At 39.0% G+C, this 21,104-nt stretch overlaps 1 protein-coding gene across 2 annotated transcripts in view; it reads left to right on the plus strand.

The window, feature by feature from the left end:
• LOC131042308 (protein KTI12 homolog) overlaps positions 1 to 19,962 on the plus strand; it is a 128,437-nt gene extending 108,475 nt beyond the window's left edge. Inside the window, exons 8-10 of one of the 2 annotated variants that reach the window (XR_009372086.1) lie at positions 19,037 to 19,123; positions 19,230 to 19,470; positions 19,623 to 19,962. Coding sequence is in view for 1 of the 2 variants with exons in the window: in XM_059218560.1 (XP_059074543.1) it covers positions 19,037 to 19,123; positions 19,230 to 19,397 (255 nt within the window). In the remaining variant the exon portion in view is untranslated. Of the gene's footprint in view, positions 1 to 19,036; positions 19,124 to 19,229 lie in introns of both variants that reach the window. The other variant, XM_059218560.1, reaches the window with a different exon arrangement.
• Positions 19,963 to 21,104: the final 1,142 nt, after the last annotated feature.

The raw sequence follows: 21,104 nt of genomic DNA on the forward strand, positions 1-21,104 counted from the left end.
ATGAGGTAAATAAAACAAGAAGAGACTTGAAGAAGGTAAAAAGGGCTGCAGTTGAAGAACAAGAATCGCTGGAGCAAAATCTCTTGACTATTACCGATCTAAAACACCAGTTGGAAGAGGGCAAGAGGATGTGTGAAGTCACCAGTACTGGTCTGAGTGAAAAGGAAAAGGAACGTCAGAATCTGGAAGCAGAAATAGTGAAACTTCGGAAGGACTTAGAGAAAAGTCAGGAAGAAATAAAAGTGAGAAGCAAATTTGAAGGCAACACTGAAGCCCTGGACAAGATGTTGAGCAAGCAGAAGCAATCCAAAGATACCGGTGGCTTAGGTTTTCAAGAAGGTCAAAGCTCAAACACATCTGATAAGGAGATACAATTCACTTCCTCAAATAAAGGTGAAGAGAAGAAGACTTTCACAATAGGCAAGGATATCGGCAAGAAGACATGCAAATGCTGCTAGAAATCGCCACACAAACCGGTATGCTCAATCAATGAACCAGAGACCGTACTCAATGCACCGACATGTAGATCCAAGGAGAAATGCAAGTATTGATCACGAAGGATTCACAAGGGTGAGCAGCATGAAAGGAAGACCCCCAATGAGGTAGCCGTTTGCGGGTTCAAGACAACCTAACCGGTATGTTCCAAATTTTCATGGTTATTGTCACTAGTGTAATAAGTTCGGTCGTAGAATGGCAGATTGTAGGAAAATGAGTGTCAACCCTAGTTTTGAGAGTAGAAACTCATTTGCTGCATTACAAAGTACAAATGTCACATGTTATAATTGCAATGAGTTTGGTCACAAGAGTTATGAATGTAGGAGTAATATGCAAATGTCCTACAAGAATGCATTGAGTACATCTTATAGTGCTAATGTGAAATGCTATAAGTGTTAGAATTTTGGTCACATAGCAAGGTATTGTCAGTTGAGAACTGACAAGCAAAAGAGAATTGTACTGGATGAGAAGTTGGAAACAAAACTGGAACACAAAGTGACAGAAGAGGAAAAGAAAGAAGAGAAACCGGTTTGGGTAGAGAAGGAGAAAAACAAGACAGAATCCAGCTTGATTGTGTAGACTGCTCTACATGCTGAAAGGAGGAATTTATGGGTAGTTGATAGTGGTTACTCAAATCACATGACCGGAGATAAGAAAAAGTTCATCAAGCTTGATGATTGGAATGGTGGTTTAGTCCGGTTCGGTGACAATTCCTCCATCAAGATCAAAGGTCGGGGTACACTGAATATTGATGGAAAGCTCAAGGCTCATGATGTGTACTATGTGGAAGGTTTGAAGCATAACCTGCTGAGTGTAAGTCAGATGTGTGACAAAGGGTACAAGTTCTCATTTGAATCTACCGGTTGCCAGATAAGGAAGCAGAGTACCGGTCAGGTGGTAGCAGAAGGAGAGAGAATAGAGGGTAATGTCTACAATCTGAAGGAATGCTATGAGTCCCAATGCATGATGGGACAGGTTGATGAAAGTTGGTTGTGGCACTGGTGACTAGGCCATGTGAATTTTGACAATCTGGTTAAGACAAGCAAGAAACGGTATGTGAGTAACATACCTCAGATCATAAAACCGGCAAGCACATTCTGTGATGAATGTGTCAGAGGTAAGCAAGCAAAGGTCAGCTTTAAAACAAAAGAATATAACACCTCAAGACCTTTGGAGTTGATACATACAAACTTATGTGAGCCAACAAGGACAAGAGCATTGGCCGGAAAAAGGTATTTCATGCTGTTCATAGATAAGAATGACTTGGGTAACCTTCCTTCATGACAAGTCACAAGCATTTGAGAGATTCAAAATTTTCAGGAAGATAGTGGAAAATGAAAGTGGACATCAGTTAAAATGCTTAAGATCTGACCGAGGTGGAGAATTTTCTTCAAATGAATTTGTTAACTACTGTGAGAAACATGGAATTTGAAGACAGTATTCAGCTGCAAGGTCACCTCAGCAAAATGGGGTGGTAGAGAGGAAAAATAGGACAGTGAAGGAGATGGCCCGGACAATGTTGAATGAGGTCAACATACCGGATATATACTGGAAGGAAGCAGTTCATATTGCTGTCTACACTTTAAACCGGGTTCAGTTAAGGGTGAACAATAGAATGACCCCTTATGAGTTATGGAATGAAAGGAAACCATCACTCAAACACTTCAGAGTGCTTGGAAGTAAGTGCATCATCAAGAAAGATGCTGATGGTTTGGGAAGTTTTGATTCCCGGAGTGATGAAGGAATTTTCTTGGGATACTTAGCCAACAGTAAGGCCTACAAATGCTACAACAAGAGATTGAGAAGAGTGGTTGAGAGTGTACATGTGAGAATAGATGAAGACTCACACAAAGGACAATCTGCACTTGCACCCTACATTGATGAGTCAGATGTGGAATATGAAGAACAATCTGACAATGGACCGGTAGAAGATGTACCAAACAAGATTCCCAACTTGTCAAACCGGTATGGTGGAAGACAAGTAATTATTGAGACTATCAGTGACATCACTGGTATGAGGTGAGATGCATGTGTGTGTTGGCATGTTGAGTGATAAGTCAGATGTGTGAGTTTCAACCGGTCTGGAGTTTGGTTGCCTGTTTATGATGAAGAGGCAGAATGTTAAAGTAATCACAAATCACCAGAGGTGAAAATGTGCTACCGGTGTAGTGTGAACTACCGGTTAGCAGGAGGAGAAGGTCTCATCGGTAAAGGCATGTACCGGAATGAGTTTGCTGAATTTTCAAGTATGAACCGACTGTGGGTCGATGAGCTAAGTAATTGACCGTTGTGATGCCATGTGGAGCTGAGGTGGCAAACATGCAGAGGTCGGTGAAGCCTCCATTGCCACGGTTGTTGAAACAAGTAGTCGACGTTAATGAAACAGCCAAAAATCATGGGATTGTAACTGACTGATGCGGCTCGAGGAAGAAAGAATAACAGAGGAAGATCAGGGAGTAGTTGGTGCCTGGATCAAAGCAAAGAAATCAGATTGCATGAAGATCTCGAGAAGGAAACAGCTGAGCTTTTTATGAGCCGACAGATTTCAAGGTAGAAAATCATGTACGAGATTGCTATCTTTAGCAAGTATGCATTGGATAATGGAAAACGTGTACAGATGCATTCTTGGAGTACAAGTGATCGATCCAAGACAGACTGGATCGGATCTCATGCAGATTGTGTCGGGAAAAGGAAACCCTAACCGCTCCGAGTTTGAATTGTTTCTTGGCAGGAAAGCTCAAGTTTAAATATGATGACTTGAGACTGTTGAAGGTGTTCCTGCACAGTGAAGACAAGTGTAAATTTGTTGTCTGAAAGCTGAAGAGATAAACACTTCAAGTGTTTATGAGTGAAGATTTGACTGATAAGGAGAAGTAGTATAAACCGGTGTAGGGAACAACCGGGAGAGTGTGCATTGATTACGGAGGTGAAAAACCGGCAGAGGTTGTGCCTGATTAAGAGTGATCAAGTGTGAGTTGAAGGTGAAAAGACATTGTGAGAGGGGAATTAGAAAAGTTATCAGCAAAGTCAAGTTGCAGAGTGAGTGGAAAGAATACAGACCGGTAAGGGAGAAACCGTTAGAGGAGAATATTGTAAGGTTGCAAAACTTCATTTGCAACAGTGATTTCATTTGTATATCTGAGATTCATATTGTTGTCACTAAGTTGTAGCTTACTGCAGGGGTTGTAGCTCCATTAGGTTGTAGCCTATAAATTGTGTAGGGGTTGGTGCTCCTTTGAGTTGGTGCTCCTTGGGCTGGTGCCCTAAATATTGTAATCATAGTTTCATTGTGAGGCTGAATTGGAGTACAAGATCTCCAGCAGCTATTCTCACTGAGGCTTTTCCCATATTGGGTTTTCCTCGTATATATCTGGTGTTGTGTGATGTATTCTTGTTCATATGTGATGTTAATGTTTTAGCTAGTCCTTTCACACACTCTACTTGCATTGTTTAAGTTACCGGTTAGCATTCAACTTGTCCTCTAGTTTACCGGTATCTCTCTATTAGAGAAAAAGAATTTAAATCACTGATTTCCCCCCCTTTGAGTGATCCATTGTGTCCGACAGTACAAAGTCTTTGAATTTTGCTCAAATGTCCCGATGTTGATTCTATAATTTGCTACTTCCAATCAAGCATTCCAAGACAAACTGATAACAATGACAATCCAGAATCTATGAAGGATGAATGTAGACCAACGTCCAAAGATGCAAATATCTCCTTTGAAGACAAAGATGCCTCGAAATTTTGTTGAAAAGTTGAATCAAGTACCATACAAGATTCAAGTATAATAACTATGGATGTATGGTGCTCACCATAGGGGATACAATTGGACTGATGAGAATCTGATACTCCTGCAGAAGGTGTCAACATGAATGATAACTGCGTTGGATGACTCACGGATATCTGTAGAAATTGTAGCATATAGAAGCATATGCAGGCAAATAAATAACGAGATGGTTTGAATGCACCCTCATAACATCTAAAGAAGAATCAAATCCATCAAAGAGAAGATGAGTGAAATCAATAGTCTCCCAAATTTGAAATATGAGACTCTACAAACAAACCTTAATGTCTATCAAGTATTCATCCCAAGTAACCATATCTAGAAGACTATGAATATTTTGTTCCATTGAAACGCAAGAAACCATGGATGTAGTAACACTAGTGTCATCAAAGGCAATAGAAGATGGATGAGATGAAATCTTAATGAATGTCATTGGACTACATGGTTCATCCCCAAATGATGTTGTGTGCATACATGATTCTTGAGTGTGAACACCTAATTAATTTGTTAATGCTGGATTAAGGCAATGCAAAGCTGTTTCAATCATAAATATCATAAAGAAGTTGCAAATCATCTACTTCCTTTTGCATGCATTCATCTATTGCATGCCTTTCCTTCCCACAATAATCACATTTAATTTTCCATGTATTGGAAACATGGTTACAACTAGCAAAACCACAAGATTACCCCACCAAATTCATACAATTATGAGACCTTCCAACAAGATATGATGTCAGAACCTTAACTTCAATGCAATTACAGGTGCAAATTGCTAAAAACAACGAACTAGACTTGATCTTGGTGCATGCAATGTCAAATTTGACCACAACGTCAAAGTACAATTTTGAGATAGAATGAGACCAATTTGATCACAACATTGTAGAGTACAAAAAAATTATGCACTTGAAAAAAACTATATCAAAAAATGCTAGCATAAGAGCAAGGACAAAGCCCCAAAAGTTTCCAAAAGGTGAATTGCTCAACAACAACTGTGAGAATCTGTAATTTCTAGAATAAGTAGGCATCAAAATTAAATTAAAAATTGATCACACCATTGCAAAAAGCATTTATTATGCCCCAAATAAAAAAATCGCTTGCAAAAAGGTGGTTGGATAACTATGTTATAATTATTTGAAGGTGGACTATAGGGGTTGATTGGTTGGGTGAAGGCTTGTTGATGTCAACATTGACTATCAACGAATTTTTTTTCCACTGGTCAGAATATTCTCTACTTGTTGCACTGTCGGTCTTACAAAATATTTATGGGAATATTTCCTATCAAATTTTAGGTGACACAATTTGATGGAATATTCTATCATTTGGTTTCTCAAAATTGCACCAACAAGCTCTGAAATAAACTTGCTATACAAAGTCACAAAAAGAAACACCCCACCCCCCTCGCTCCCCAGCCCCCACCCCGCAAAATCTGGGATTTCTATTAAGTTTTTATGATTCTCCAAGTCATCTTTGGATGCAAGCGAAGACTATATTCAACTTTTCAAGATCCCTCAAGATTTGCAATCTAACAAAAGATCATGCACAAATTATTCTCAAATTTGAGAAGAGAATTGATAGATTTGAAACTTTGATACCATGTAAGAGTTAAAGAATGGTCTATACTATGAAACATTTGGTAGAAGATTGTAGGAACCCAAGATCTAAGAACTTATATGAAAGCATAGGATAGATCAAATATAAGATAATAATTACATTCTATCAAAGGATGCAAACATAAAATGAGATGACTAATTGAGAATATAAAGGAAACCCCTTGGTTTATAGTGAGACATAGGATCGTATATACGTGTCTAAATCTTATTACTTGAAACATAAAAGTGATAACTAAGCTATGTGCACCCTAAGCAAACTTAAGTAACTAGTGTGAATAAGACTTAGGTAATGAACACTTTGTCCACCACAACCTTCATCTTTGCTTGAAGAAAAATTGAGGTTAGAAATCATCCATTTATGACCTTCAATAATCATCTAATTTTCTTGCATGCACCAGTAAGTTGATAACTTATCCGTTTGTTATTGCTAATCTTAGGTTTTGTCAAAGATGATCAACTTATTGATCTCAATGAGATTGATCTTGATTTAAAATGGATGATAGCCAATGAGGACAAGCCTTCATTTTCTAAAGAGGATTTATATATGTTAAATGATTTTTGGATGATCATGATTGCACTCATGTGGACAATATGGATGCAGATGTAATGTACCCTATTGGGGTATATACCTGATTTTTGCCCAAAAATAACAATTCCAACAATACAATTTGTTTACAAACAGCATTCTATAACTAAATCATATAATAGCTATTGAACTTAAAGTAAATAAACAATTAACATTAATGAAATGATGATTAACATCGCCTATTTGATCTATTCTATAGTTTCACTTCCAACAATCAACTATATTAGGGATTGGACGGGAAAGCATGATAGGGGGCCCAGAAACTGTTTGCCACAACTAAGCCCAAGGGCATGGAACATCCAACCAAGACAATTTGACCCCTTGGCCCACAACTGGCAGGACCTCCAGTCCATCCAACTTGGGGTGATCTACTTACATTGTGGGATCCAGTCTGCTGCCTCTCCCTAACATGTTTCCTTACTAATCCATATATAATTGCTTGTAGGGAATTAAATATTTTAATTTACTAATTATAAGAATCTAGATAGATTAGTAATTCCAATTAATAACTAGATCAAAGATGCATAAGTAAGTACAATTAAACAATATACTTAATAATATTGTATACCAATTACTTGCTAAATCAAATGGCTGCTGTTTTCTGAGTGCAGATTATATATTAGAATTTCTGATTTGATTCGATGTTTCCCCTCTTCTCATTAATCATAACCTGAATGTCTTTTATAATCATACATGCTTGCATATTCTTTACATACATATCCTTCATAAATCTCTCACGCTTACTCATATCTGTTTTATTGTTCCATGCTCCTCCTTGAATGATCTCTTTTTATATTCCATGTATTATTCTCCCCAACAAATCTGTTTATAGCATTTTCTTATATCTGTTGTGTACTTTACCAAACTGTTCTTAATTTAACTGATTTTTCATATTCTGTACTTGCATATATTTCTACTCAATGTCTGTACAAAATCTGCTTTTATTTATATATTATTACATTGAGAAACTTTCCTAGCATGCAAACCTTCAACATATAATTCTGCTCTGAAATCTGCTTTTACTCCCTTCCCGAATCAAATGCTTTCTCATTGTATTTCCTACCCTTTTTATATTCCTCATGAAGGGATGAAGAATCACCATTCTTCGCAAAGGATACAACTCTCTCAAGTGACGTGCCCCTCCCTTAAAGCAAATCGCTTCCTTACCAATTGCTGCTTTCTCTATTATTGTTTTGAAAGATACACATCATTTCTTTGAAGAAATCATTACCCATGTCAGCACCTAATTGCATCTCGTTCACTGGGTTAATTAATTACCAATTGCTGCGATTTGAAGAACTATGGCAGGGTATGACAGACATGACAATATCCTTCACTCGGGATAATTTGCCAACCTGACTTTCTTGGCAACTATGCTGATATAAGTTGGCAGCCCATGTATATATATTTTTATGTATTATACATATGCGATGGGTCATGACAGCAGAGGCATCAACTTTTATTTAATACTTCTAGTCATTGCTACTTTATTATGTATTCTTCAATTTTGTTTCTTATATGTACTCTAAGATTGAAATTTTGATACTTAGAGGAGAGTTTGAGTGTAATTGGCAGCATTGAATCTTTGTTTGTCGTCTAATTGAAGTTTGGATTTCGTTTCTCTCTACACAATTATTTGGCATGAAATGACAATTGGTTTTTTTTCTGTGTTTTTATGAGTATTTTAGCGTTTTTAATTTTTCACATTTTCTTATTTTAAACCCATTTAATTGAATTCCATTTATACTTTCAGTTTGCCATGTCATTGCTGTGTAAGTATATGGTTGTATGGTTTGATCACAAGTTTAATCTTGCCTTTTTTTTGGATTGGCATGTGCAAATTGAGCTTGAATTTCATTTCAATTTCTAGTGTGTAGTGGTAAGCAGTCCCCAAGGTTTCAATGTTCAGAAAATGTCATTTTTATCTAGATGTAGATGTGAAGGCTGCTGTGGTACTTAACCCAATGTTTGTTAGATTCCTTGATGTGTAGTTTTGTAGACAGTACAATAGAAGGTGTTGCAGTCATGTATAGACTTGTTCTTTTGTTGCTGTTGTTGCCATTGGATGTACTTTTCTTCATAGACATTCTTAGTAAAAATTCTTCTTTGATTACCTCCATGAAGTTTCCCTAGGTGGGTTTCACCTTCACCCCCTCGTCTAAGTGGGGCTCTCTTAAGACCTTGGCTAGTAGGCTAGCTTCTCAATGTTAAGTGGGGCTCTCTTAAGACCTTGGCTAGTAGGCTAGCTTCTCAATGTTATGAAACATGCGGTTCAACTTTGAGAAAGGTAAATGTGATTTTTCCCAAAAATGATAAATTATTTGCAGAGAAGTTCTAGAATTAATCATCTGTATAGTGGCCCATTTAGCCGTGGTATCCAAGGGATGATCAATTGGATATCTTAAGTGATAACGTAGAGGAACACCAGTCCATAAAATGAACATATCTATGTATCCTGTGAGCATGCATATTAACTTTGACTTTCTGATTATATTGTTTTGTTGCCAGTGGTGTTGAGCATGCGTGTTCATTGTGACTTTCTGCTCTTCTCTAGATCTGGTCATGAGTAGGACAAATGTTCCTATTTGAGGAATAACTCATTGACACTGGATTGCATAGATTTGAGATGCTAATTTTGTAGGAGTCAATTTTGTTGTCTGGTACTTTTTGTTGCACATTTTGACAATGACACTCTAAGGTCTATCCTCATAGCACTATGACACTTATATTGTTTTGTTGGCAGTGGTGTTGAGCATGCATATTCACTGTGACTTTCTACTTTTCTGTAGATCTGGTCATGAGTAGGACAAATGTTCCTATTGAGGAATAACTCATTGACACTACATTGCATAGATTTGAGATGCTAATTTTGTAGTTGTCATTTTTGTTTTCTGGTACTTTTTGTTGCACATTTTGACAATGACACTCTAAGATCCATCCTCATAGCACTATGACACTTGTACATGTAGGGTTGCCCCACTAGAGCATCATGAACATTCAATGGTGCCACATCACAAACCTCATCTTTGAAGGGATTGGAATAGGTTAGACAACACTGTTAACAAACGTGGATGTCTCTACTATAACTCACCCATCTGATTACCTATGGATGCAGGTGAGGTGTCTACATATTCAACTTTTTGATTGTATCAGTGGAGATTAGGTTCTTTTCACTAGGAGAGCCTTGCTGAGACAAAAATGCCATAGGCTCTTGTGAGTCTTGCACCACATTTTAGTTTCCTTTTGGGTTTTCTTTCCAAGTTTCTTCGGTGATTGACTACAAATCTATCGTTATCTCTCTTTGGTTTGGCACTTGCAAAAGAGTTTTTCTTGCCTTTGTGCTTGAACTTAACTAAATTTTCACTAAATAACAGTATGCAGTCCCCATGGTTTATATGTTCAAATATGTCTTTTTTGTTTGGACATAAGTGGTGAAGTCTGCTATGGTACTTGGGGCCCCAATTTTTGTTAGGGTTCTTAATGTTGAGTTTTGTAGACTTGTATTGAGGATACATGGAAAGTGTTGATGCAGTCTTCTGCAAACTAGTCCTTTTGTTAAGATGGTTGCCACTGAATGTGCTTTTCTTCATATGTATCCTAAGGTGAATATTCTTCCTTGATTGTGTCCACAAAATCACCTTAGGTAGGATTCACCTTCATTACCTCATTGAAGTGGGGTTATCTTGACTCCTTGGCTGGTAGGGTAGCCTTTTAACATTGTTGAATGTAGGGTTCAACACTGATGATGCCAAATGTGATTTTCTCCTAATAGGAATAATTGATTATAGAAATATTTTTACAATTTGGGAATCCATTTTTCAATAGCATCTTGCATCTATTTTTCTCTCAGGGGATGGAATGCCAAAGTTTATCCGACCTTGATGAAAGTCTTAATTGCCATACCATCTTTCCAGTGGGGTTTGTAATGCATATGGATCATTTTGGATCATCTACACAAATTGGTTCAGCATCTTTAATCTGTCCTTTTAGAGCCACCTCTATCAACTCCTTAAAGGGATCTGAGGTCTGAGTAGCTCATTCTTTGGTACCCATCTACCATCATTTGCATCTATGGGGAAGATAATTCTGCATGTCTCATATCTTTAATGCAAATTTCTGAGATTATGGTCACATTTGATGCTATATTCAGGAGTGATTAGGCTCTTATACCATTGATCTGAATTAAGTTGTAATTTAGGGAACATACAGTAGTTGAGAAACTTCTTGAGTAGCAATTTAATTAAATCAAATAACACAAAACTGAATATTACTAAATAATTGAAGTAATTTTTATTTCAACTGAAAGTACAGAATAGACAAACTTAGTAGGAGAGACGAATGCTTTCTATTTGAAAATTAGTTATTGTATGCTTTCAAAAAATTGAAACCATACCAAAAATAATACATTTGAAAAAATGGCGAGCTCATGGCGATTCATGGCCTGGTAGGGCATCATGGAGATTAGGGCACCCAGGTCGTTTCAACAATAGGGGACGTTCGCTGGTGGCCACGAAATCAATGCGATTCCATACTCCGCACTCATACCAAATGCCCTCGATTACACAGAAGAAGAGAAATCAGACCTGGAAATTTTCTGCCTAGGCCGTAACCTCCAGAAATTTCTCAAGCTTGGACTCCTGGGCCAAGAGAGTGGCGACAGGCCCTAATAACATCCCCATCCCAGCCAGGGTTCAAAAAAGCTCTGCACCCAATGCATCTCTAGGTCGTAGCCATGCTGGCCGCCAAACTAAGCAGCCTTTCAGGAGTACTCTGAATTCGGATTTCAAAAAACTTCCTGGCCATCGCTCGCCTCCAGCCTTTGCTCTCAAGGATCAGACATGGAATCGAAAAACCATGGGTAGCAAACTTTTCGTCCTTCCTTCTGACTCCATCAATCCCATGGTTGTCAGATTTAAAGAAAATTCTTTTTTTGCACAATGGTGTGGTATAGGCGGGAACAACAAAGAAATAATCTCCGGGTGGATGTCTTCCTTCCCAGGTTTGATCACAATCAGACCATTACAGAATGATTTCTTCTTTCTTGAGTGTGTTGACTCTTCTTTAAAGAAAGTAATCACGGAAGGATGCCCGTTATTCTTTCAAGGCTCATCCTTCAATTTCGTTAACTGGAAACCAGGATTCGATCCGGCGAATCATAGATTTGAGAAATCCCCTGTTTGGTTATCTCTAGTGGGCCTTCCATCTGAGTTTTGGTGCGCGGAGGCTTTGGTAAAAATTGGGGATGCTTTAGGAACCCTAGTTGGTATTGAGGAGGATTTCCTAAAAGGTCTTAAAGGAGACGTAGCAAACATCTATGTGGAGATTGATCTCCAAAAAGGTTTCTACAATGCTCTAGAAATCATTTCAGAAATGGGAAGATGGAAGCAAAAAGTGCAAAGACTGGGCAAGCAAATTTCTGGCAAATGTATTCTCCGAAACCAACTAATCAAGAACAACTCAATTGCAGCCTCAACGGGTGCTATTCATCTCACACATCAGTTTCACCTTCGAGCTTCCTCGATTAAGGAAGGACCGAAGCTGGTTAGGGGTCAGGATAATCCTTTGGTTCCATTTGCAGTGGACGCAAACCAGCTCGGCAGGAAAGCCATTGGCCAGTCTCAAGTCAAAGATCATGTTTCTTCAGGGCCTTCAGCCTTTCCAGTGTCTCAGCCGCTTCTCACTCCTTGTTCTTCCCCCCGGCTTAAAGATTCTCTTGGCCAGTTGCTGCCCTCTAGCACAGGTATGATTTCTCCATCCCCTCTTTTTTCCCCTCTCAGTTGTCCTCCTCTTATTCTCTCCCCTATCCTTAAGTTGCAGCCTCATAAAGCAGTTAGAAGTCTTTTTGGCCAAAAGCAGACTCCTTCCCTTTCCAGAGGAGCTTTTAATATCTTCTCTCAGCCTTCTTCCAAGGTTCCAAAAAAAAAAAAAAATAGTCTCAGATTCAACAAACAGAAAGCTCACACCCATCTCAAGAAAACCATTCCCAAACCATTGCACGTTGCCAAAATCCTGCAAGAAGAGGAGTCCATTGAAAATGATCTTATGGCTGAGTTAGAAAAGGACCACGAGCCTCTTCTTCCTAATGGAGAAACCCACTCTCCCTTAGATTTCCCCCCATCTGAGCAAATCCTTAATCTCTCAATGGGTAGCCCAATACTATCTATGTTTTCTCCCATTCCAGCTCCTCAAGATCTGGGCCTTTCTTTAGATCAAAATGCTAAGAAACCCCTCTAGCAGTATTGTACTCTCAGGTCAAAGAAAAAAGAAAGTTAGGCCTTCATCAGATTCATGAGGGATTGGAAAAACCAGACTTTGGTTTATCCCCTCCTAAGAAAGGTCGTAAATCTCTTATTGAAGCCAGGACTTTAGATGGTGTTGCTGAAAACCAATCAAAACTTCAAGACCTTTGGAAAGTAGGGAAGGGGAATCCCCTTCCTGAACAACAATGAAAATCTTATCTTGGAATGTTAGGGGCGTCAATGCCCCTAACAAAGGGTGATCAAAAGGAGGATTCTTTTGGTCAGTGCAGAAATTATTTTTTTACAAGAAACGAAGCTGGACAATATGCAAGCAGTTGCTTTTGGTAGTGGAATTAGCCCCCATTTCATGACTTCCTCACAAGTGACAGTGGATTCAGATGGGGCTTCAGGTGGCCTAATGATAATCTGGAAGCCTTCCCAAGTTAAAGTTGTTGGCATTGCTTCAAACAAGAATTGGATCCTGGCAAAAGTATTCCATCTCCAATCCAACTCATCTTTCCTTGTCATTAATACTTATGGTCCAGTCTCCCCCATCAACAAACACCTTTTATGGTCCTCCTTAGATGTAGTCCTGTCTTCTCATACTAAGGAACAACTCTTTATAGGGGGTGACTTCAATGCTATCAGAAGAACCTCTGATAAAAGGGGAGGATTAATCCGCTTAGGAGGATCTCAGCAGGACTTCAACGATTGGATTGATAGAAATGGTCTGATGGAAATAGATTCAGGTGATTTGTTCACTTGGACAAATAGAAGGAAAGGCTTTAGCAATATTGCCAAAAAATTAGATAGATTTTTTTGGCAAGGTGACTTAAGGAGCTTCCCATTCACCCTTTCATGCTCGGTAATCCCCTGTTCAGGATCGGATCATTATCCCATATTGCTGTCCTTGATTGATAATAAGTCAAATTGCAAAGCCCCATTCAGGTTCGAGAACATGTGGATGAAGGACCAAAACTTTCTCTCTTTGATAGAAAACAGGTGGAAGGAGGTGTTGGTGGTAGGCTCAAAACTCTTCTGTTTTAGTGCAAAGTTGAAATTTGTCAAACACAAACTGCTTCAATGGAACTCCCAGCATTTCAGAAACATCTTCTCAACAAAATGTTCGATAGAAGGAAGATTGACAGCCCTAAATGATAAGATCATTCTGGAAGGTATGGATCTGGGATCCTTTCAACAAGAAAAGATGCTCCTACTGGAATATGAGGATATCTTGTCCAAAGAAGAGATTTTTTGGAAACAGAAATCGAGGGAGAACTGTCTTAGTATGGGAGACAAAAACACTAAGTTCTTTCATAATGTAACAAAGATTAGAAGGAGTAAAAACTGGATATCAAAACTAGAGTCCAGGGACAACTGGATCATAGAGGATCCTGATGAAATTAAGGAGGAAATCACTTCTTTCTTTTTCAATCTCCTAAACAACTTTGAAGGTTCTCAGCTACTAGAGCAAGGAAAGATGTTGGATGTGATCCCCAAGATCATAACAGACAAGCAGAACCAAAATCTAAATGAGAGTCTAAAGAAGGATGAAGTTTTTCAAGCCCTCAATCAACTCCCTTTGGGTAAAGCTCCTGGCCCGGATGGCTTCCCAGCGGATTTTTACAAGAAGTGTTGGCATATCTTAGGTTAGGATCTTGTGGCAGCTCTGGAATGCTCAAGGAGATCAGGAAGGCTTCTTAAGGAAGTTAACAACACATTCATCGTCCTCATCCCTAAGAAGGAGAATGCAATAAAGCTGGGTGATTTCAGACCCATCTCACTTTGCAACACAGTTTATAAAATCCTCTCAAAAGTCATGATGAATAGAATGAAGCCCATCATGGAATCAATCATATCAGAAGAACAAACAGGGTTTGTTGCGGGTCGCTCAATCCTTGATGGAGCCATAATAGCACAAGAAGCAATCCACACTCTTCAAAGTACTAAAGGACCAGGTATGATGATTAAAGTAGATATTTCAAAGGTTTATGATAGTGTAGATTGGCGCTTCCTCTGCAAGGTATTGCAAGCCTTTGGTTTTGCAAAGCAGTGGATCGATTGGGTCTTTGAATGCATCTCCACCCCGAAATTTTCAATCTTGGTAAATGGGAAACCAAAAGGCTTTTTTTCCTCCACAAGGGGAATTAGACAAGGAGATCCTATCTCTCCTTTTCTCTACATTATAATGGGGGAGATTTTGGGCAGAACAATAAAAAGAAGCCACATGAACAATCTTTTAGAGGGTATCAAGGTAACTAGAAACTTTTCAATCACACACCAGCAGTTTGCAGACGATAATCTCCTCTTGGGGGCAGCAAAAATCAAAGAGGCTTCCCACCTTAAACAAATTCTAGACACCTTTGGGAAAGCCTCAGGCCAAATAAGGAATAAGGACAAATCCAAGGTCTACTTCTTTTGTACCTCTAGACAATTGCAGTCTAAAATACTTTCAATTCTGGATTGCAGTGAAGGATCCCTCCCTTGTATCCATTTGGGAATCCCAATTGATCATGGCACTGGGAATGCTAGATCGTGGGATCCTCTTAAACTAAAAATGGATCAGATTTCAAACTTTTGGAAAGGGAAATGGCTGTCCTGGGCAAGTAGACTTGTTATGATCCAAGCAGTATTAGCGGCCCTGCCCATCTATCTTCTATCCATCCTATCTCTCACAGCAAGTGCAAAGGCCTTTCTTATTAAGAAAATGAGGAATTTCTTTTGGCAAAACTCAGAGGAGAAACACAGAATAACTCTAATTGCATGGGAAAAAATAATCAAGCCTAAAGTCCTGGGGGGTTTAGGCCTTAAGGATCTCAAATTGCAAAATAAAGCTCTAGGGGCCAAACTAGTATGGAAGTTCATCAGGAATCCTAACATCACATGGGCTAGAATGCTAGCCACTAAATATTTACCAAACCATGAGCCAACCAATCTTCTTTGAGCAAACTCATTTCCCAAGGGCTCTAAAACGTGGAGTTTTTTAATTTCCTGCAGAAACCTAATATCAGAACAAGTCTCATGGGATATCCGAGATGGAGCTTCAAGCCTCTTTTGGGAAGACTCTTGGGGTGGCTACCCTCCCATAGCTAATTCACTCAACATTCCAACAACAGAAAACTGGCTTAAGCGCCACTGGGGTGTCAGAGTTAGAGATTACATGGTTTCTGATGGTTCACTCGGTTCTCAAAGTTGGAGATGGAAATCATTGGAAGGAGTTCCTACTACAAGGAATGATATAGACCAACTCAAAGAACTGTTAAAAGCTAGAAATGTTAATCCGAGAAGAGGGAATGCCTCTTTAATTTGGACTTCTTCCAAAACAGGGCTTTACAATCCTAGAGATGGTTACAGAGTACTGGTTAACAATGCTGCTCAGGATCAACTGGATTTCCCCAAGAAGTTGTTTTGGAGCTCTAAAGTTATCCCTAAGGCAGGGATCTTTGCATGGTTAGCTTATCAAAGGAAGATGTTAACTGCAGAAAAATTCACAAAAATGGGGTTCGCAGGACCCTCTAGGTGCATCATGTGCAAAGCTCAATCAGAGACAATGAACCATCTACTACTCTCCTGTCCCTTTGCATTCAAATGCTGGCGATGGCTCTGTGCTAAACTTGGCCTGATCATAGCCCTCCCAAACAACATCAAATCCCTGTTTCAAAGCTGGCCTATCCCAACCAAGGAGTCCACCCTGAGTTCAATCATGGAATTGTCCCCTTCAAGTCTAGTCTGGGAAATATGGAAGGAGAGGAATCGCAGGCTATTTGACAACAAATCCAGAAGAATAGAAACAATCTTGAACTCAATTGAATCGATTATTGTGGATTCAGTTAACTGCAAGTTAGCCTTCTCTTTGGGTCTGCCGAAAGTTTTCTCATCTTGGGATGAAAGCATAAGGAAAAACTGGCATGGGATCAGGATTCCCCCTTCTTTTGGGCAAAAAGACAATAGGAGAGAGACTGCTATCTGGTCTCCTCCAAAGCCTGGTTGGATAAAACTAAATTTTGATAGCGCCTCAAGAGGCAACCCGGGCCCTTCAGGCATAGGATATGTAATCAGAGATCACACAGGAGCAATCCTTGGGAAAATAGCAAAGCCGATCCCCCCAGACACAAACAACATAGTAGAGTTCAAAGCTCTGCAACTCGGACTGAGAGATTGCATTAACCATGGTTTTAATAACATCTTAGTGGAGGGCGACTCAGAGATTGCAATTAATGCCATCAAGAGGAAAATCACTCCAAATTGGAGACTGCAGGAAATTCTAGAAAGCATAGTTGCAAGCCTGGACAGGATCGACAATTATGAAGCTAAGCATATCTATAGAGAAGCAAACTCAAAGGCAGATTGCTCTTTCGAAATTAGCCGCTCAAGGATCCTATCTCCACAGTTGGGATCAAGGGTATCTTCCTGTTTCTCATACAGACCATTGCAATTAACAGGCTAGGGTCCCAGAGGTTCAATTAGATGCGAGAATCCCTTCAGGATCTTGCATAAGTCTCTTGTCATTTTGCTATATGGTTAACATTAAATTTAACCCTGGCGGCTAAGCTTAACGGTCATATCAATTCAAATTTAATCCTACCTTTCTTGGGAGGGTGGGCCCACAGTTAAGCACGTCATCTAAGCCGTAGTCATGACCTATGCCTTCTCCGATCCTCCTCTCGAGATAGCTGATAAATTGTCAAATCAATTTAAGGTTTGCGTGGCCCATTCGGGAGAGTTGGCATGACAAGGACAAACATCCTTCGCCACCTTTGCTAGCAAAATTATTGCAAACCCGAACCTCATTATTCGGCTTTAAACAATGTGCCATCCTTCTTCTTCGCATTTGCTTTCTGCATTCCGTGTTCATTCCCATCTCTCTGCCTTTTTATCTCGGAGTCCATTTCCTCCTCTGTTGATCAGCTTGCATTGCAATCTATGGCGTCCGAGCCCCCTTTTGGTTTCATCATGAGCATGTATCCTAGACCCACTTGCTGTTTTGGAGCAGACACTCCAATCTCTCTCTCGGCGTCAACGCGTCAAGTCTCTTTCAGGAAAATTACAGACTTAAGGCTCAAGCGCCTCCTCCTCTTCTCGGATTTCCCCCTCATTTTGGCAATGAAGATGATCTTGAGCAGCGGACACCTGAACAGAGATGAATATCCTCGGGACAACACTAGCATTTCCTCAAGGTTCGTTGCCTCCCTGCTAGACCTGAAACTCGCCAAGCAGACAGTTTGGTCCTCACCAAGAAGCTTTTCCCTGAGGAGGTCACTCAAGAGCTCCAGGAAATTCTAAACAAAGCAATTCATGACTCTGGGGCCCCTCGGCGAAGGGATAGAATCCTCTTCAACGCTCATGGAGAATTAATTAATTATTATCCCTTCCTGCTTGACCTGAAAGGGAAAGACCTGGATAGACATAGAGTTTTTGCGGGTGTTGGTCTTGGCTACCTAAAATGGCGGTTTCTGGGAGAGAACTCAAATGACCTGGGAAGGGAGGAGGACCTTATTCAGTTTTTGCTAGACTCAATCGTATTCTGCCTTCGAAACCAAAAGATGAAAACCCTCTTTTGGAACAAGCTTGCAAGGGTCGTGCTCGCAGGGGTCGTCGCGGGTCTGGAAATGGCCGTGGTAGAGGTCGCCCACCGAGCAGAGGCTGTGGACACGCGAGGAAGGAGCATCTATCATCTGAAGCTCAAAAGGAAAATGCAAGCTAGGCCCCTCTAGCTACCTTATGTTTTTTGTTATGTCTCTCAAGCGGTTTTTTTGATTACTTCATTATAATCTCTGTTAATAGGGCAGTAAGCTTCTGCCATTTAGACTTTAAATTCTGGTTCTAAAGGGTTTCCTCAGACTTTCATATGGAATGCTTGCTTGTATTCCTTCTTTTCTAATAGAAGGAATTTGAATGCATCTTTTTGAACTCTGCTAAAAACTATTGCTTTGTAAATTCTATATATTTTAATATAATCTGGCTCTGCCTTTACCGATAAAAAAAAATACATTAGGGTTTTGTTAAGAATAGAAATGTCACCACACTTGGCCTATTCTATTTGGAAGTTGAACACCAAACTTGATTGTGGCCCATCCTATTTGGAAGTTGACTGGGCTGTCCAATAAGTACAAAGAAAACTGAAAATTGTTTTGGAGTTGTTTATTTTGATATACCCATTGGTCGAGCTCAGAACTCCTACCTGAAACTGCCTCTGAGAAGAAGACCCATGGTGTTCTCTATATCAACTGAATTCCTGAAAATCTCAGAGTATGCTGTTCCTGTTCTTTTTGCATTTTACAATATATAACTATTGAAATATATGTGAAATTTGATGATGCAGGATGTCATCAATATCCTTATTGATGGGCAGGCACAAGGATATGGAGGTGCTCTCAATGGTATTAATCTTGGTGAAGGGTTGCCAACAATATCCTTTTTGTTAAACTGGTTATACTATATTTATGCAACACTTTACCTTATCTACACATTGAGACAGTTATCAAATAGGTAGCTTTCCTTGACTTTCACTTCACATTAATATTCAGAGAACGGTTGGGCTACCTGAGCTGCGCCGCCTTCGCAGAACATTTGTAAAACTTACAGGGCAGACTAGTTTGAGTGGTCCTCCTCCTCCCATAGATGCTCAAAGTGCAAAAAGAATGTTTGCAGATTATTTGAACCAAGAACTGGGCACTACATAAGCTTCAAAATCTCTGTTCATCTGTTGGCCTTGACAATTGCAGAGTTCAAGAGCAATGGTAGTTTGTTCTGCAGGTAATTCATGGATTCACTTCCCGTACTTATTTTGGCCTGGGTGATGTTTCATTTTCAATTTACAGAGTGTTTTGGTTCATATGTGGACTTATCTATTGAGGAATTTGTATCTAAAGATATGTAAGAAGCATTCTCTACCTTCTGCTTTGCAGTGCCATGACTGCTCACCTTTAAGTGCATGGGGTATTTTATAAGATTAATTGAGTATTGTTTCCACAACTAAATTATATTTATATTCTTCTTTGTAATGTGATTTGTGGTCCTGTATCAATATAATGAGATTGGGAATTCGATAGCCTTTTTCAACTTAATGCATGTCCAGTGAGACAATCTTGTGACATGCCTCCTATGTCTAATTCCTTGTTCCATTCCTACAGGCCGTATGTAATGATATTAATTATGAGTGTAAAGACCTAATCACCATTAAATCCTTTTGCTGGAAGTGTATTCTTCCTGAAATGTTAATTTAATAATTTCTTATATTGTCAACTACTTTCTGAGATATAGTGAAGCTTTATCCTATTGCATTTCATTTCATACAAGGTTGAAGCTTTATCCTATTGCATTAAATGTAAGTTCTTTGCTTCTATAAGAGACAACTCAACTAGGAGTAGACAAACACTATGGTTGATGTGCAATGAAAAAACTAGTAACGAATATGTTGAAGCAAATTAAAGTTCATGCGGGTTGGGAGTTGTTTGCTCTTATGTCTCTCTAATGGTAGTTGGTTCTAATTGGCAATTGTGTTAGATAAGTACATTTGTAGTTCAAACACCCCTTAGCTTAAGTGTCAAGTTTGGAATGAATTCTTTCCATTGATAGAAGGTTTGAATAATGAACTCATCCATGTTATTGGGGACTTCAATCTGGTTATCCAAGCCTCTAATAAGCAAGGTGGAGTTCCTAGGCCAACTCAATCCTAGTTAGAATTTTCGGCCTTTGTTGAGAATTTGATTTAATTCCAAAAATAACAATCACTTGGTCAATTATGGGAGTTGGTTTTAGTTATATTGCAGAAAGAATGGAATGTTTTCTTCATTCCTTGTTTTAGCTAGAGTTGAATCTCTCTCTAGAAAACAAGATCGTATGGCATGATAAACTCATTTTTCAATCTCTATGTTAAGATTGATTCTCCACCCACTTGATGTCTTTCTAGTTTAACAAAATATGATTAAGGGATTGCAATTTGGAGATCAAGTTTAAGGAATGGTGGTTGGATGCCCCAAAATATCATGGATAAAAAACTTATCTTTGTCATAGAAACTAAAAATACACAATCTAGTATCAACATCCTTAAGAAGCTTATTTCATATGGTTACTCTCATGACAAAATGTTACAATTCTAAAAATAATTTGGGACTTCAAATGAAATATGAGGGAACTCATAGACAAGATCTTCAACATTTGATACTACAAAGATCTTTCTCCTAATTTTAAATGCTATTATTTTTTTTGGGTCATGTACCAAATGCGAATCACATATGGTGAAAAAGAAAGTTGTAGCTTTACACAAAAGTTGTTCCTATGACCTTGCATTACCGAAGTTCCATCTACCCCTATGCACCAACTTTTTGGCAATTATGTAATCATTGATACCTCTTATTTCTTTCAAACATTTCTTAACTAATTAAAAT

The sequence above is a fragment of the Cryptomeria japonica genome, chromosome 3 (genome assembly GCF_030272615.1).
Source record: "Cryptomeria japonica chromosome 3, Sugi_1.0, whole genome shotgun sequence".
Classification (NCBI taxonomy): domain Eukaryota; kingdom Viridiplantae; phylum Streptophyta; class Pinopsida; order Cupressales; family Cupressaceae; genus Cryptomeria; species Cryptomeria japonica.